Source organism: Pempheris klunzingeri, chromosome 13, assembly GCF_042242105.1.
Source record: "Pempheris klunzingeri isolate RE-2024b chromosome 13, fPemKlu1.hap1, whole genome shotgun sequence".
Taxonomy (NCBI): Eukaryota; Metazoa; Chordata; class Actinopteri; order Acropomatiformes; family Pempheridae; genus Pempheris; species Pempheris klunzingeri.
The window spans coordinates 23,534,857-23,554,211 of NC_092024.1; the positions used below are offsets into that span (position 1 = coordinate 23,534,857).

Below are 19,355 nucleotides of genomic sequence, written 5' to 3' on the forward strand. Positions count from 1 at the left end.
AGAAAGCTTCTTCAGGGTACATATTTGATGCTATGTTTTCTGAGGGGTCATCACAAACTGTGTGTTCTGCTGCTGCGAAACTCTTTACTTTTATTATTACTTTCCTGCATTAAAATTACAAATTCCTGCACGTTTACTGAACTTGGCAGATAAAGCGATTCTGGCTGTGATGAATAGTCATTAGCAATTCCCCAGCAATGAGAAAAGAAATTTCTACCAACAAAGAGAGAGCTGCAGCGCTGGGACTCGAGGATAAGTCCTGCCAAAACCCTTAAGCAACAGCAGAGAAACAGCAGATCTGCAGTTTTTTTCTAGAGGCAATATATCTCTTTTAGACAGGTGAAGAGGCGTTCAACAGCCGTGGGGAAGTACTAAAAAGGAGAGCCACGCTTACAGAGTACTTACGTAATAAGAGCTCTGGTGACTGGAGGTTTGGTGCACTACAACTGTGAAACCCCGACTGCGCCGCGTCCCGGGCTGGATCACGCTGTGCTGCTGCATCTCGTCATTTTCTCCATTTACCTCTCCACTAAATCTGCCACAAAGACGAATGTGATGCTTGTAAAAGGTGAGGACCTAATGTCTACTCTGTGTTAAAGGAGTTCTTCCATTAGTCCCGCTGTTTACCTAAAACTATAGTAAGCAAAAAAAATGGATGTATAAAAGCTGAAGCCATCCCTTTCAGGTAAAAGGGTCCAGAGTATCTAATCCAAACTTTAGAGTCAGTAAGCATGTCCAACTTTCCACAGACACCATTTCTTCTCCAGTAAAAACACAGCAGGTCTGTCTGCAAGAAGTGTTCACATTAGTCCAGCGTCCGTCCAAATGTAATCACCATTTTAACCTCATTTTCAGCAAATCTGAAAAAGTAAATGTCAACGCCAGTTTGAAGATCTACTACAATGAAACGAGGTAGAAAATGTGGTGGATCAAACATTTATGCTCAGCTGGTGTTAACTTGAGGAAAGTCCTCGTCTCTCCACACAGATCAGATGTTTCCTCTCATGCAATCAGTGGACGTTTAAGTCACAGGCTTCCTTTATGTCATCATTTATTCCCATAGTCTGTTTCCGCAGCACTTTGCTTTAACTGCAAAAAAGGGTGGCGCTCTTTCTTTCAGGCAAAATGGGGTGGTGCAGCTATAACACACTGCAGGGAACTGTGTTAACAGCATCGCATGAATGACGGCTGTCAGCAAATAGACAGGTTCAGGTTCATCAGGCTCAGAGACGTACAGTTTAAACCTTCGTCCTGTAGCTCCACTGATGAGGCTGAGGACGACCAGCAGGGACAACCAGAGCTGGAGCTGCTGTAGTTTGGCTGAGAGACATTTCTTTCTCACGAGTGTGTGTTTATAGCTGTCAGTTTACAAGAATTCAAAAATCTTGTCTTGTCAAAGGATACAGAGATACAGAGCACGGAGAATGCCAAAAGTTTTGCGACAGTAACATACTGTATCTTTCTATTGACTGTGATCTGTTCACGCTCTCTGTATTTCAGGTTATTGACAACTACAGAGACAAATGACTGCCCGTCATCATGGCCAATAACCTCAAGGAGCTGAGCACCTATAAATACCACCAGATATTAGTTATCTGGCTCAGCGTCTCAGCCTCTTTGCATCCTAACGTGCCCTTTGAGAGTCCAACTGCAGACTTGGCTGTAATCTGTCGGCAGTATCGAGCTGCTTGCTGAAAGTCTAGACTGGACTGGTGTGGCTGACACATCAAGAGTCATCTAAAAATACAAACAGAGAGAGGAACAAGACCCTTTGTACAGGAGTCACACGTGTAAGCAAACCTTTCATGAGCACCTCTGAGGACTTTTATTTTGAAAGAGAGGCACACATAGGCAGTAAAGTAGTCTCATGAACATGTGCATAGTTTATAAGTTTACATTATGCTTTAGTAATATTTCACGATGTGCTCTGATGTTAAGAAAAGCTGAGCTGGCACAAAGAGCACAATACATATTCAATGCAGCATGCATTCAATGTTTTATACTTTTGTTTGTGTGTCAGTTTGAAAAATGTTTGCCCTTTTACTAAATTATTCTATTAAAAATTCAGCAAAAGACAAAACAGTATGAGTTTTACCTCTTTCCTTATTTCTCTTGGTCAATGATGAGCTGATGAATTCAGTTTCTGAACATGAAAACTTCCAACATGGCGACCGTGCAGCAGTGAAGCGGCTCACAAGCAGACGGCTTAAGTTCAAATATCGTTAGTGGGAAGGAAAACATTTACAAATGGAGAGGTTTGATGATGGAAGCACACTGACACTATCTGCACACAGATCTAAAAATCTAAAACATAAATACAACAGACTGAATTTCTTGGATATCTTCTCTGTTTTCTATCACTGATTTGGAAGTAAAACTAAAATTAATGTTTATGTCATGATACCAACTGTCCAGTGTTAACACTGGTTAGATTTTGCAGAGCTACAATACGCTATTTTAGCACACCAATGCAGCCATGGGGGGCGACCATGAAAGCACTCGTTGGGTCACAGTAACCAGTAACGACAGGCAGTAGGACTGTACCAGCAGGTAATCTGAGGTATATAATTACAGGTACAAACACCTTTATTGTCATTGTTCGTGTGCAATGACATCCTGAATGCAGTGCCGAGCTACATAGGAGAAATACAAGTATAAAATATAAGCAAATATAAAGATAATATGAAAAGGACAGATAGGTGCAATGCAGGTAAGGTGGCAGCTTCACCTGATTACTGACGCTGTGAGGGGGGGGGGACTACTGCCTTTTGCCTAATGAGCACTGGCCAACACGCCGTTTAAAACAACACGTGAAGAGTTAGGTGTCAAGTACAAAGAAGCACCACAGAGAGGTGAAAATAAGGAAAGTCAGGGGAAACTAAAGAGATAAGAAGAGTCAGAGCAGGACGGAGAGGCTCACGAGGAGAGAGAGGGGGAAAGGAAAGTGTTTATGGAGGCAGCTTGCTGGTCAGCCATTATTGCATGAGTGACAGGGAGAGTTAGAGCTGACACACATCCCTGGTCTCCTCGGAGTCCCACAGGCTTCGTCCTCGGTCCCACTACAAGTTGTTTATCTTCATCATGGCGGCACTCTTGCAACTGTCACGCACCCCGCTAACAAAAGAGCTAAGAGAGGAGAGAAGAAAGAGCTCTGCCCACATCGCTATTTCTGTTCTGTGTTTACACGAGCGCACCGCTGGGTCAGATTCCTGCTGCCCACAGCAGAATAAAGTGTCCTTCTGAACGATTACCTCAGTTTAGAGAGAGTTGTCTGCCTGTGTCTTCTCATGTTCCCGGCACAGCTAGGCTTGTTTTAAAGGTTTTTAAAGGTGTGCTGAATCGGTACACTTTCTTCCGAAGCAGGCGGGGGGGGTTACCAACCCGTGATGAAGAGAGATTGTGTTCAAAACAAGAGCCATTATCTTACTGTAATGGCAAATTTACTTTTTAACTCATTTTAAAACATCACTTAGCAGAACTGCTGCACTGCAGTGAGCCTGAATCACACACAGGGGATACAGTGAAAATGAGCATCCTGTTCTTTCTAATTGAGAACTGTTCTTTTTCCACAATAAGTCTTTTAAATGAACCTAAAGTTTTCTCAGTAGTTGAGGAGGCACCGACACTTATGTCTCAGTCAAGCCAACATGCAAACCACAGAAAAATAAAGCAGAAAAAAGCAGATGTAAAGCAGAAAAAAGCAGATGTAACGATAGATTTACTGCTGAAACTGTGCAACGTGCAGCTATTTATTTTTAGAGTCCCACAGGTTAACACAATCTTCTAGAAAAGAAAAGACACGTAACTAAAGTCAGTGGGAGGTTTCTATGTAATGTGGTACTAATTATACGGCTGTGTTTCAGTCGGTGTGTCGCAGGTAGGCTGGATATGTGAAGTGTGAAATACAGACACGAACACAACTCAACATATATGAAAAATAAAGTTTACAATGACAAATGATCATTTAAACGGACTGTTTTCTAATGCTTAGAAACTCAATTTAACTCTAAAACAGGCTCAAAATGTGGATTCTGGTTTTCAGACCCATGAAATAACAAATACCCAAAAACGACTTGAGTGCAATACACAAAAAAAAGTATTTTAGAAGCTTTTCTAACATCCAAACTACACAATAGTTGTAATAAAACAGTGAAAAAATAGCAAAAACTTCATGACTTGATTGGAAAACTATGAATAATTCTAAAGCAATGCAGGGAATCACATCAGATCCACAGTATAGAATCATGCACCAACTTTTCTGTGCTGTTAACTAGAACAAACAAACAGTCCAGCGTGAAATGATCAACTCAGATTTGCGATGCAAAAATCAAGCCCATCAGGAAAACCAATTTCCTGCGGTGGGCACTTAAAACAGTGACGAAGCAGCATCGAGTCTGTGAGCGGAAATCTGGAGTTGAAGCCAGACGACGGTTCGTGCATTAAAAAGTACACGGCTGGATCGATATGCAGCCATCACCTCCTTCAGGCACGGACCAATAACTGCGGCTGCATTTAGATCATTTCTTTTAGGCAATAGCGATCAATATATATACTGTAGATATACTCTGAACACACACACACACACACACACACACACACCTAATTACTGATATTCTCAAGGGACATCTGGAATATGCATGCATACGGTCACACACATACCTTTACATGGTATCAATAAATTATAATCTATAAACAAAGGGAGAGGATGAGGCGCTCAGAGCGAAGACACCGCCTGCTAGGACGTCAGTGAGCACCGGCTAAAGGGCACGGGACATAATGAGGCTACCGCTATCGTATGTATAATTTATTATGTTTGAGGCACGCTGAGAAGACCTATCGAGCTGAGGGAGTATGAAGTATGAAAAACAACTTAAGGACAAATAAACAACAACAGACTTGTTATGAGAGAAAAAGCAGAGGAGGAAATAGAATAGGAGGGGATGTCAGGGTACTACTGTCCTCATCGAGGGAGAGAAGTGACAAAAAACTAGTTCCTCCTCAATCCCTGATTTCCCTCGTAGATTTCCCGTCTACATCTCAGCCCTGCACAATAAAGTCTGGTTCATCTTCTCAGGCAAACAGACGGTTGAAGCGCTTCAAGGCTCGGATGGGCCTGGCTGAAGCATCAGTACACAAGATGAGCAACTGTGCAAGAAAATATCTGGTTCTTTGACTGAAAAGTCGAAGATACAAGAAGTCATCACCCAATCACAGAGCTTAAAATTCTAAATAAATCTGATAAAACATTCAGCAGATTCAATCACTTCACTTTTAGACTTCACCAATGAGCCGCTCTGATTCACAGCAGCAGCAGATGAGGCTAAAATAATCCAAACGGATCAATCCTGTGTCCGAAACACGCAGTAGTTTACAATCCAGCATCATGAGAATGAGACTGTGGGGCAGCATGGGCGGAGTAGTGAACATGCATTAGACACTACTTTCTCTGTTTTTGATGGTTGGGGTTTTTGAGGGCACTGCATGATGTGTACATTTCACATTCAAGATTTGGACACAAATAAAATATCAGGCAGTGATTTTGGACACAGCCTTAAGGAGAACTTTCAAATGTTAATTGACAGTTGTAAAAACACAGGCTACCTGCTAGTTATCTTATTTCCTCTGCTGTGAGTTTATAATCCTGGTTTGAAATGACTCTTCTGATAAAACTGATGTTCGGCAACTGAAAGATAAGCTGCAATATGTAACATGTCCGTATTAAAATGTCTAAAAACTACTAGACCTATGTCAAATGTTTTGTTGGGATGTGCACTAACAGTATCAAAGTGGGTGAAATCCATAATTTTATTCAAAGTACTGGTGCATTTTGTTTAGTCTCCTGTCAGTGGAGTGATCTCTCTTTATGCTCCAACTTCTTCTGAGACACCAGATGAGTGACGGAGGATAATTCACTCCCCTTAGGAAGTTAACGCTTCCTAATAGTGACGTGCAGCTATTTCATGAGAATAAAGTCACATGATGTAAATAAATGAGATTAAACGTAAGGGGAACAAAACTTCAGTCCATTACCTCACCTGTGAACGGGATTTCTGTCACATCAGGTAGCTTTTCCCCAACATCATGGTGAAGACAGCACATCCCATGATCCCACTCGAAGTCAAGTCATCACTGAACAACATCTGTCTTTTGCTATTATTTAGACTGAGCCAAACGTTTAGCGCTGTGTGTGTGTGTGTGTGTGTGTGTGTGTGTACCTTACCCGTTTGCGCAGGTTACAGGTGAGGATGAGGTTGCGGGAGAAGGAGTTGGCGAACGCCGTGTAAAACTCCAGCACTTTGAGCAAGGCCTCCCTCTTGATGACGTGGAGGTCGCAGTACGTTAGCGCTCTGACATTGGCACATGCGTGTGCCAGGGTGGTCTCTTTCCAAAAGACGTCACCAAACACGTCGCCTTTACCTGAGGACGAAGAAAACAGGTGAGGTAAAGAGTTTAACCTGTTGAGTCTTATAAAACACAGCGGCCAGCAGTACACTCATCATGTACGAACATATGCATGTTACACATGGATGCATATCGATTCCGCCGTCAGACGCTGGTGCAGGTGTGTCGTGTGTTGTCTGACGACATGATGAGCCGTTCCTGTGAGATCTTTTAAGATGCACTGTCCTGGCATTAGGAGTCCAGCGATGGCTTACTAAGTAATGTGTTCTTTAAGATTATCTTCGTCAAAGCCACATTTTTATACCTTTAAAACATCTTTTAATCTCGTGTGACATCTACAAGAAAACAGAAGAAGGTATGCAGACAGTGAAAGAACAGTCAAAACACATGTTGCAGGTGATTGTATCTAACACAAGCTAATGTCGACCAATCAGATCAATGAACCAGATGACGTATTCAAACTCTTGCTCTTCCTCTCCAGTGCAGACACAACTAATGCTGCAGTAGTATCGAGCCATTACTGTTTTTTATCAAACCAACAGTTGTTTCTTATCGTCATCACACCTTCACTCTGCTCATAGCTGGCAGTGATCGGTGGGAACCACAGTAGTTTGGCCCTAAAAACACATAGGATGGATTCTCACATGAGGATCTTGTGAATCCAGTGAAGGGACGTCGTAATTGAGCGAGGAAAATAAAAAGAATAAAATAAAATATCATCTTCAGTGGGCTGTAAGAGCTGCTCAGTAGCACCTCCTGTTCTGGATCAGCACATCACATCATATTCATGGTCAGCTTGTTCATGTAAAGTTAGAATATTAAGAGAAAAGGTGGAATCTGGATCTCTGCATAAAACACACACCTCTTTTTTCTTTCCCTTAGCAACAGCTGTACCTGACCAAGTCCTTAGCAACCAGAGCTGCTGGCTTCGCCATCAAAGGCTGATACCAAGTAACAGGTACAGCGTTTTCATCACTTTCAGATCTAACATGATCCAAAGTGGAATGAGAGAGGGAAAACATGGCAGACACGAAGGAAAAGAAAAACGCGTTTCAAAACTTTGACTCACCCTCAAGTGTTACTTAGCACCGAAACCAGAACACCGAACTGTAAGTTAATTCAAAAAGAAAGTGTTGGCATGACTGAGAACAAAAAAGCAGGTGGTGCCACGCAAAATAAGAGCAAACTGTATTAAAAGGGTCCAGTGACTGGGCCGATTCATCGTGTTTAGCTGCTGGAGGCTCGGCAGTATCTTCTGAAGAGCTGCCAGTCACAGTGAGGTAACAAGATCAGGAGAACACAGATCCTCTCCTTCTCCACCTTCATCATAAAACCCAATTTTAGGACTTTTGTACTTTCTTTTTTTGGGGGGCTCTTCCTGCTCAGAGCAGCTCAACTTCTGTTAAGTCAAAATGAACTGGAAAAGTAAGCAGGCTGAGTGATTATTTGCTCCAGTGACTCGGAGAATGTAAATATTAACAATATAATCAGCATCAGCAGGCACACACGTCTTTGCAGGGGCTGGGTAATAATAACCTGACCAAAATAAAGACCAAAATAGATGGAAGAGACACACAGGATTGCCAAACCACCAGCGCGTCATGACGAAGAGCGATCTGCATTTAACAGGGATGAAAGAAGCAAATGTCACAAGACGCACACCTACAGTATGATGATTAATTCTTCCTGATCCCACCGAGGATCCAAGTGCGTCATGTTTGGCCATGAAATCACCAAACTGTGTTTTTCCCCTTCCTCAATACGCCACGCAGCAGACTTTGATCTGCAGCTCCCCCCATTAATAACAACATTAGAGCTCATTGTGTGCGTCACGTCTGTGCTACTGCAGCTCATCCACATCACATCCTCACCTTTACCTGAGGAAGAACATGCTGTCATGTCCATTTAGGATTAAAGAACTGGGAACAAACTATCAGTAGATAGTGTTTGTTTTTCACATTTTTAGGAGAATGTGCTTTACATCACACAGTTACATAGATTTTGAATGAGGTCTAAATAACATTATTTCCTTTCCAAAACACAAAAATAAGCTAAAATCTGGAGAAGCTGGAAGCCTCTCGAACTGACCTGCCTTCTTTCATTGGTTTCAAACCAACTGCAGCCACCTGGACGCTTGACTTATCAACTGCCAGCATAAATTCCACATGCTAATCACCCTTAGCAGATGAACGCTTGTTTACGCTTGTGAGCATTGCCTGGGCAACGCCACAGTTGTTCTGAACATAAGAAGAGGATGAAGAGCCATAATTATATGTGTCATGTCACCAAAAGCCGCTGAGTGCTGTTGAGAGGAACTAATCAGCGAGCAGAGACTTTTTCAAATAAAGTGGACTTGAAAAAGGATTTATTAAGTCTAGGTTTTCAATCGACAGCATGAAGTGAGGTGTAATGTAGAGCAAGTGAGACAAAATATCATGTAAAGGGCTTTTTTATAAGCAGCAAATGGCGTATAATGGTGCTGCACAGACAAAAAAAAAGCCAAATCTGGGTTAATCAGGACTCAAATCAGTTTCACACCTGCCACAACCATCAGCTCAGCGTTTTTCTGACAGCCGACCTGAATAAGATGTGACCAAAAGCAGTCCACACTGTCCACAAGCTGCCACAACACCCTGAGTAATAGATGTGTAAGGCTTCCAACATACTGTCACAAAATGCAGGAGTGTGTGTGTGTGTGTGTGAGTGAGTGGATCTCATCTCGACAGTCCCTCCTCTGCTTCCCTCAGGTCCCCCTTTCCCCCCAAAAAACATCCAACAGCGGCTCAGGTAGCAGGAGTCATCTGGAATGAGCTCCCCGGAGATCTGCAGCTCCTCGCCAATTAGTCATGTGGATGCGGACGCGGTCACGCAGGCCGGGGGCCGGTGGAGGTGGTGACACCGACAGTGGGGTTAAAAATCACAGCGCGGACCGTCATAATTGGGTGGGTGGAGATGGACACGTCTGTGCTGTGACCACTGAGGCTGAACTTTATAACGCTGCTGTTTACTCAGCCACTACCAAAGGCGTCGCTCACACTACACTCAGTGTTTGATGCACACGCTCACAGACTAAACACATGGTACCAAAAGGTCTACGCACCCTCTCTTAGGCACCAGAAGGTAAAGTAGGAGCGTTTACTTCTACGTGCCTTCCATGTCTTCACATCCCTTTCAATCCTGAGTCTGTGATAGTGAACGCCAGACAAAGAATTGTTGTTAACCGTCCTAATCACCCAGTTTGACCTCCTTCCTTCCTTCAACATGCCACTACAGGGTGCTAAAAAAGGAAATAACACAGGATAGTTTCTTCTATTCTGTAGCCTTTAACACTATCTAACACTCACACACCTGCTCTTCACCTGTGCTGCTCATCATTTGGCTCTCAATCATCAGGGCTGCCTATAGCAATGTTCTTTATATTGACCCGCACAGGAGGTCGTGTTTCTATGTGTCTCCGTGTCTCTTTGTCAGCAGGATAACGAGGAAAAAAAGAAAAAACACTACAGGCCTGATCGCCAAGAAGCGCGGTGGAAGGTCGAAGCCTTGTCTGAGGAGAAACCCGTTTAACTTTGGATCCAGAACAGAACAAGCACTGACCACACTGTAACACTGGTGTCGATGGCACCGTGAATGGTGAAGTAAACATTCTGCTTTTACTTGCACTACAGTTTTTTGTTGTTTTTTTATTTAACTTGCACTTTAGTGTTACCCTGCACATTACATCTGGTACACTTGGTACTGTTTATAGTGTATAATACACATTTGTACATTTTTATTTTGCTTATTTATTGTTTGTATTCATGGTGGTGGTCACTTTTTCTATACTACTGTAACACCAGCATTTCCCCACGAGGATCAATAAAGTATTTCTATCTATCTATCAACTTTATTTTTCTGACATAATTCTTCTTGCACTATAGTAGCTGCACTTGCATATCAGAGAAGTGGGTGATGCTGAGGTGCTGCAGTTATTGGAACTTGTTGGTATGCAGTGAAAACGTCAACGCCAATCCAAGCTGTGTTCTTATTTCACTGGTGAAACTGGAAAAATGTAAATCACTATTTCCCAATAGCAAGCACAGAGACCATCTACAGCTGTTTTACAATTTAATTAGAAAAACACATTGAACTCTGTCCCATAAACAAGCCGCCTTTGATTCACTTGAATTGCTTGTCCATCCCACCTCCCCGTCAGTCCTGAGCATTTTACCGCCGTGCTGACTGCGACAGAGCTCAATCACGAGAAAACGACCGTACATTTGGATGTAAATACGCTGCTCTGTGAAAATATGCCTCGTTTTTCTCATGTTTTATTGAGCAAATAATCATCCACACGTGCAACATGATGACCACACGCTGTAACAGCTGTGGCAGATTTAAAAAAAAGTCAGATGAGACTTAATTTTCTGCATCCTATGCTGGACTCACAGGATGCCCAATAAAAAAAACAGTGATTTTTTCCCCTACATCTCCAACCCTGGTTAAACCTCTGGTGATTATTCATGCAAGTGTCTTGGTTTTAAATCACCTCAGCTGTTTGCCTACCTGAGGATCACCTCACAGTTAACACCCTGACAAATGTGGCGAGGACGCCGGATGCTGCTGCAGCCTGTATCGCCCATCAGCAGAAAAAGAAATTGCCTGTGGGCGGGTGTGCACCCTCGTATTGCTTTATCTTGCATTGCAGCTCAGAGCAGACGTCAGTCCCCCCCGTCCAGGCATTTCAGGGTGCTACTTTCAGCTGGTGTGCTGATGCTGCTGTTACTCCTGTCAGGCCATTATCCTGGAAAACCGAGTGGGTGGAGACAGTTATACAGCAGCTGACACCAGCAGCAGCATTAATGGCCCTACTGGTTCCACTATTAACATTTGACGCACCCTTTTAAATGGAAATCTGACATTTTATGTAGATGTTGAATCAGAGTGGATGGCAAAATGTAAATAATTAACTGAAGCAGTAAATACCTCAGTGTGTGCTGTATTCACAGAGAGTTCTCCTGAGTCCGTGAGTGCTTCACTGTACATGTTAAACTGTGACGCTTTAGCCTATGTCTCTTATATTCTTCTCTTGGAAAGATGAATTATATAATTATTTACCCTGTGTAACACAACAGATTCAATTTTGCCTTTTTCTGGTTTTGTATATATATATATATATATATTATATTTGTTTCATGGTTCTCAGACTGTTTAAGTTCTGTTGTTGTGGAAAAAATGGAATAAATAAAAAGTGAGTTACAAAAAAAAAGAAACAGCAGATTTTGCAGCTAGATAACTTATTGCTTCAGTTGACTGGGCATCCAGATACATGTTGAAACTTCCCTTTAATAACTGCAGTACTTGTTCCTCCAGACTGTGTACAAACGCTGCTCCTGCCACAGATAAATGGACACCATGAAATACGTCTGAAAGGGGGTTTAATTCCTCTAGTTTAGACATGAATTGATAAATGATACAATATGTTCACTGTAGAAAAAGTAATAAAGAAGTTAAATGAAGATCATTCTGTTCTCAACAAGAGGAGCTCAATCTGCCTAAAAGACCCGGCGTGATATTAATCACCAGCACTTATGTTAATAAGACCATTAATTCAGATGTATGAATTATGCTGCTGCGTCTCGTCCTCACAACACACGGGCAGGCAGCGCTTATATGAGCTTCACATCGTATAAGACACCGAAATATGGCTGCTGTGCTAAAACGATAACAGAACATACCTTCTGACATATAATACCACATTACAAGGTTCCTTTCCCAATAAAATAGAGACTCCCTTCCCTTTTTTATGTCTTTGGGATGAAGGGTCATTAAAATATGGTAAAGCCCTTAACCCTCGTATGGTGTTCGGGTTTGTGGACCATCTGTTTTCATGTTCTTTATCAAAAGGAAAATGATACGATTAATATTTTTTCAAAGGCCAATGAGTCTGAGTTTGAAAAAATAATTAATTGTGTCATTTTACTTGATAAAAAAATGAAAACGGGTCCCACAGACCTGAACACCTTACAAGGGTTAAATGAGCACAGCACTAACATGAACTTCCTCCTCAGTTGTTCCTAAATCACAGGATCCCATCTGCGTGAACAAAAACACAACTACTTTCTCCTGCTCCACTTCAAAGAGTCTTCAGATGGTCGTGAAAAGCAGCAGCAGCATCTCTCTGTTTTAACCGTCCGCTGTCCCTTTAACCTAAACTTTCTGTTCCCCTCTTGTAATGTATTCCACATCAGAACAGTGCCACACTGATTCTTATTACTGGGTCTTGTAATGCAGCCAGACTGGTACGTGGCTGGAGGCTCGGCTCCTCCTGCCACTGCTAGCGCCTTGCTCGCTGAGCCAGAACATATTGGTGTGTGAATACAAGGCCAGGCTAAAATCCCTTTCTCATAACCCGTGCATGAATAATGGATTAAGAAATTAATCAGTTCATCATTTTGGCAAAAAAAAAAGAAAAGATAAATAAATGAAAGAGGGCGAGAGCAGAGCAGAAATCATCAATAGATGATTCAGGCTGAAGGGCCGACAGCTGCTTTCACTCCTAACATACCCACAATTCATCTGAATTTTGATTTTGTCTGGATAACAAGCATGTGGGAGTTATTTGGCACTTTTATTTGGCCACAATGGATAGTTTAAATACTGAAGATATTGTAGTATCATGATCTATAAAACTGACGGTGAAGGTTTCTGCATCAGAGCGCACATGATCCGTGCTCCTAATGAAGGTGTGATAGACCGAAGGCTGAGCTCTTAAAGTGATTTACTGCAGAGATCCAAGTGTGCCGAGACTTTTTTTCATCAATTTGCAATCTTCATGCTTCCAGCACCTGAGCAAAGAGTCGGCCAGGTGAGGCGGAGCTTATCTGGCGTGATATATAAAACTAACATTACATTAAAAAGAATGACATGAATGAGTTGAAAAGCTCAATGGATCCATTTGGTCTGGAGTTCAGGGGTGTTTGACTTTTTCTGCATGTCGTACTCACATTAATCTGTGAGTGTCCCATCGACACGTCATCTTAGTGTTTATGGCTACTTTCTCATCAAGTTCTGTTAATTTGAAGGAAGTCTCTGTGATCTAGTGACTTCTCATTGTTCAGATGACCCATTAAACACTGACAGTCCAAAAACAAACCCACTCTCCCTGCAGCTGTTGGTCCAGAGACTGACTGACGGTCTGTCCGTGGTGCTGAATCGGCAGGTTTTGACCTTGATAGGTTTTATTGGCCTTTTATCAAACAACATTTTACTGTGACTTTACTGCCCCAGACAAATTTCCAATGTGAGTTGTTTCACCTTTAGTTGTTTAATGTTTTGTTTAACCCTTCAGAGTCTAGGACCGCCACACGGCGTCAAAGTCACATGTTTGAAAACGTAAAGCTGTGACACAAGCACACAGATGCTCCATTCAAAGACTGTTGGAAAGCGGACACTTCAAACTTTTTACAGGTGTTTGAATTTTGTCGATCGGCCTATTAACACTAAAGTTATGAAGAGCCGAAGTCGCGCACTACAGCTCTTCTACGAGTTAGAAGATGCTGAATCTGGGGAAGAACGTTCTGATTCTGAGGAAGACTCCTTAACACAAAGGTAGAATGAAAAGTAGTAAAAAACGCTGTTTTAGCCCAGACTCTGAAGGGTTAAACTTCATGAAACTGACGATGTGTCGAAGGCGACAGCTCACAGCTACACACATTTGGGAATTTTTAACTTTTAACACGCCATCATGAGCAAAAAGTTGGCAGATGGAGCAAACTCCATCAACTTGTTTTGTTTTTTTTGTAGTGGAGCCGAAAAAACTCCATCCACTTGGGTTTTACTGGAGCTGAAAGGCTCCATCTGCTTGGTTTTTCTGGAGATTTCAGCCACAAGCCAGTAAAAAAAAAAAACCAAATGAATAAACCAAATGCTGAGAATTTTTTGTCAAATGCTATTTCCAACTCAAGCTCAAGCTCTGATTTACTATTCTTAGTCATCTCTTAAACTCAGCATTGGTAAAGCTCTTGATTAAATGATTTAAATGTTCCAGTCGATATATCAAATGACCAGACAGACACCAGTAAGTAGCTTCTGCCTGCATTCATGGTTTCTGGGCTGTTTTCAAGATTCGGGATCTTTTTAATCAAGAAGAACCTCGTGTGACATCTCTGTTAGCGACTCTGAGCTCCACTCTCGCTGTTAAACATCAAAGCTGCTGGTGAATGAGTGTTCTCGCTGCCACCGTAGGAGGAAGAGAGAAATAAGAGGGTTATTACTGAGTGTTTACTGGAGCTGCCACAGGATCGCTCTTGTTACTGCAGGAAAAGTATTCGTGTTTTTGTGTGTTCACGCTCACGTTCATCTGAGCTTCTGTATGGGATGTCGTGTGTGTGTGTGTGTGTGTGTGTATTTAGATGCTTTACTCTCCCAAGAGAACACTCATTTTCACAGCCTGTACATAGACACATTAAAGAGGCATAATAAAAAATAAAAGAATCAGATTATGTGTGTGTGTGTGTGTGTGTGTGTGTGTGTGTGTGTGTGTGTGTGTGTGTGTGTGTGTGTGTGTGTGCCCACCTGATGCCTTTGGACACTAATGAGAGCAGAGTGTGTTACAGCCTCAGGGAGCAGCCTGGGGAAATCAGTGGCTTTAAAACCACAACCGACACTCCCTCCCTCCCTCCATCCATCTTCTTCTTCTTCTTCTTTCTCCTCTTTTCCCTCCATCCTCCTCTGCTCCTTCTACTTTGCCTCATTCTGCCAAGCTTTCAGTTCTCTCTCAAATTATTTCAGTCTCTTCCTCCTTCAAATCTCCATCCCTCTCTCTAACCTTTACTTTCCCTTCATGTTCAATGCTTCCACCACTCCTTTCCCTTTGCCCTCTCTCCAGTCCACCTTTACTCCATCCTCTCCACGTCTCCTTTCTTTGCAGGTCATCTCCCTCTCCGTCCACACTCCCCCTCTATTCTTGCTCCTGAGCCACCAGCTTCCTATTTCCAGAGGAGCTTCCCTTCAGAGGTTCTGCTGTTTGTTTTTCAGGATAACAGGCTTGTTGGACAAATGGGCTTCTGGGATATTGAGCCACTGGAGCAATGGCATGGTGCCCCGTCGTTCCCCAGAAACTATACTGTTCACGGTCGAACCGCTCACGTGTCTCCACAGAGAGGAACAAGTCGAGTCAAATCACTGCAGATTCTGAAGAAGAGAAAAACTATTCATTTCTGGATGTCTCCTCATAATCCATCTATAGAAAATCTGCTTTTCATCACTGGTTTGATCAAGAAAGAATGTTCTGGAAACCGCAGCACGTTTCCTCCATCCTGCTACTGTCTTAAACTACTTTTAAAACAATGACACGTGGTCGCTTCAAAGAGAAAAAACACTTTGACGTGATAAATGACGAAAACATTTTTTGTCTCTCTCTCGTGCTGGCAGAACTTCCTTTTCCATCTCACCAGAAAAAAGAAGGAAAAAATAAAAAACGGGGAGTCTGTCACAAGAAAAAGGAAGATTTTCAAGAGGGAAGCGATTTTTAGAACGAAGCCCCCTCGTCGTGCTGTGAGCACACAGAAGAAGCCCTTATCTCGCTTCCCCTTACATCCACTCTCTCCTCCAAACCAACTCCTCTCCCTCCACCACCTTGTCCTTCTCCCTCCGTCTACCATCCATCCTTCGCTCCTTCTGCGGGCTGTGATCAGACGGCAGCTTTGTTCTCCTGCTCAAACACAACCTGCAGCTGTAAGCATTGTTATGAGGGACTGGAACAATTTTTCCCTGTTGCTAAGCAACACAAAGTTTGACAACAACTTGCAAGCTCTCCAATTAGCGTTGTGGAGTTTAGTCGTCACCCAAAATGTGGACCCCAAAGGATCTTTGAGAGATTCTGGCTGATAGAAAATGAGCAGTCACTCCTCTGACAGCGTGTGGAAGGTCTTCACTCTGCTGTTATACACACAGCTACAATCTGCCGTTCTCAAAACAAAAGCTTTTCACTCGCAGCACTTTCTCAAATTAAAGTTAGTGATTTCATAACAGATGGGTCTCATTATAGGGTGTTTTTGGAGGTCTGAATTAAACAAGACAAAGTCTACAACCACGCCGAGCCCCTGTTTCTAAAATATAATCAATCTTTCAAAGACGCCGACACCGTTATGCAAACTTTCATCTCCTCGACTATAACAACGGCCTTTTCACCTGCCTCCACCTAAAATCTATTAAATCAGCTTCAGACTGCGGCCAGTGACCACGTCACGCCTGTTTTAGCCCCCATGGCTCCCGGTACGCTCTAGAATTGATTTTGAGATCTTACCGAGATCCCGCGGCGCAGCTGAGAACTGAGATGACAGAACATTTGCAGTGAAAGCCCCGAAGATGTGGAACGAGCTGCCGCAGGAAATCAGGTCAGCAGAATCAGCGACCTCTTTCAGATCTCTTCTGAAAACATATTCTTACCGGAGAGCTTTTCCTGATTTCACTTTACTGGTCTGACTTTGTTTTATTATCGGAAACTGTGTTTTATGATCAGTTTATTTTAGAGTTGTTGGTTCTGGTTAAACATCTTGTAGTGTGGGTTTAGAAAAGACTGCTGTTGTCGTTATCATCATTATTATGACGCTGGCAGCTCTGTGAGTCTGTACTTTACATGTTATTTAGTGCACTAAAGCAGTGTGAGATTTATTAGTATGTCCAAACCCTTAGTGTTAATAATATATGACTCTATTCTATTATTCTATTTACAGACAAACATTATTGTATGCAAGCACCACCCAGGCCAGAATAAATATCAAACAATGCTGTGCAGCAGTGCCAACGAGGCAGCTCTGGTGTGACCTCAGTAACACTTAAGTTAAGTGCAGCGTAACGTTTCACTTTGCTAAGTGTAATGTAGTTTCTCTATAGTGCAGAGTATGTGATGTCAGACACTAACAATCAGCATGCCGACATGCTCACAATGACATTAACATTCAAGACATCCCGTGTACTGACAGAGCATGTTATAGTTTAGCTTCTCGGCATGCTAGCATTTGCTAATTAGCACCAAACACAAAGTACAGCTGAGGCCGAAGGAAATGTGATCAATCTTGAAAGTATTTGGTCATAATTTAAAGTATAGGACCCAATGATGTCACTAACATGGAAAGTTAAAGGACTACCAAGATGATTATAATGACTGAATGTCCATCTGATAGAGGAGAAGATGTTTCATTCAGTGCCAAACATGTGGTTGGTGGACGAAAAGCCAAAGAGCAGCAAAGACAGAAGGTTTCATTCATCCTGCAGAATGAAACATCTGTATAAAATGCAATGACAGATATTTCAGTCTGGGACCAAAGTAATGGACCAAAAGCTATAGTACCTGCATATACAGCATTCCCACCATCCAACAATAAAACCATATTGATGCCTTATTCAGCAGCAGGCTATTCAGTTTCTCTTTCTCTGTTATTCCATTCACTTGGCTTCATTCATTCTAATCCGCTCCACTTTGCTCTGGTCTCTTGATTTCAAGCTGCTGTTGATGAAAGTCGACACTTATTGCAGATGTTTAGCAACACCTGACGGGGGATGATTCAGCTCCCTGAAGTGTTGTTGACTCTGCATTAACAGCAAACAGCAGCAAAGTGACAGCAAACAGGAGCAGCTCAGAAAAAACACAGTGTGTTCTCACTGAAAGATCATCAAATATGCAGCACTTAGAAATCAGGGCCACCTAGAAATGAATCTCCTTCTATCCAGTAAGACCTTCGACCTGATACAGACATGTTGGACTGTAAAAAAAATAATTTGTGAATCCTCAATTGTGTGAAGTGAACTAACCAGAATTTGCACAGTAAATTAAAGGAAATATGAAAGTTAATGATTTCTCCGCTTACGTCTGAAGCATTTAGAGGTTTAGATGAACCCAGTTAAAAAGAGGCCGTGCATTAATCGCAGCTCGTCTTTGATGATCCAGAATCTTTCTGCAAACTTTGCTTGCAACAAGACGACTGGTGAGAAGCTTAAAACTACACATTTAAGAGTGTGTGTCTCAGATTTGGTTCATGCTGTCCAGAAGTAGGAAATCAGGAGGGTTTCTCTGTGTGACACTGATGCCGAGTCCTGACAGACTCCTGAAGCCTGAAGTCTGTTCCTCCATGGCAACAGCAGCTCCTGATGACTACTGATTAATGATCTCAGTGTGAAGCAGTTTATCAACCATCTAACATGCTTTTTACGAACCTCGGACTGTTCCTGAGGTTAAGGGAGCTGCACAAATGGAGAGTCGTGATTTATTTTTCTCAATTCTTACATTTTATTTGATTATTTTTACATTATCTCTTTGCTGGTTCCCCCCCCCCCATTTTATCTCTATGCATTTATTTTGTGCAGCATTTCTGCAGCTGCAACAGATTCTCACTATCTGCTGCAGGGGATCTATAGCTTTAACTTAAGGGATCACTATCTTGTAGGTCAGCAACAAGCATCACAGACCACAATCTTACTACAACCTGGGGCTGCAGCACTTTCTCAGTCCTGGATCACTGTTTTCCACAATAATGTAAACTGATTTATTTTAGATAATGTGACCGAAAATAAAAAAAGATGACCAGTGAATGAATAAAAATTTTAGTCAACTACAGAAGGAGCAGTGTTGTAATAAAGGAGGAGACAAAGAGCACAGACAGGAAGCCATGTTTTAACCTAGAAAACACAATGTTTGGACATTAAACTTGAATAAAGACATTTTCGATTTGACCATTCAACCAGTGCTGAAATGAGAACCTACTACCTAGAAACACAGCCTCTGTCTGCCCAGCATCAAACAGCAGACAGACACAGTTGCAGCTAAAAAGCCAGATGTGTTTCCCAAAAGTTATTTGGCAGCCAAACATCAGAACCAGAGGAGACTGAACACTAGACGAACGCCACCGCGGTGGGATGATCACGTCGCTGTGCCAACACATTCAGCAGAGCAGCTTTCTGAGGCAATGAAA

General features: G+C 42.4%; 1 protein-coding gene across 1 annotated transcript in view; it reads right to left on the reverse strand.

Annotated features, from left to right (window-relative positions):
• The window catches only part of kcnh5b (potassium voltage-gated channel, subfamily H (eag-related), member 5b), a 131,321-nt gene that overhangs the window by 24,638 nt on the left and 87,328 nt on the right, over nucleotides 1-19,355 (reverse strand). Inside the window, exon 12 of the mRNA XM_070843043.1 lies at nucleotides 6,221-6,417. Coding sequence (XP_070699144.1) covers nucleotides 6,221-6,417 — 197 coding nt within the window. The remainder of the gene's footprint in view (nucleotides 1-6,220; nucleotides 6,418-19,355) is intronic.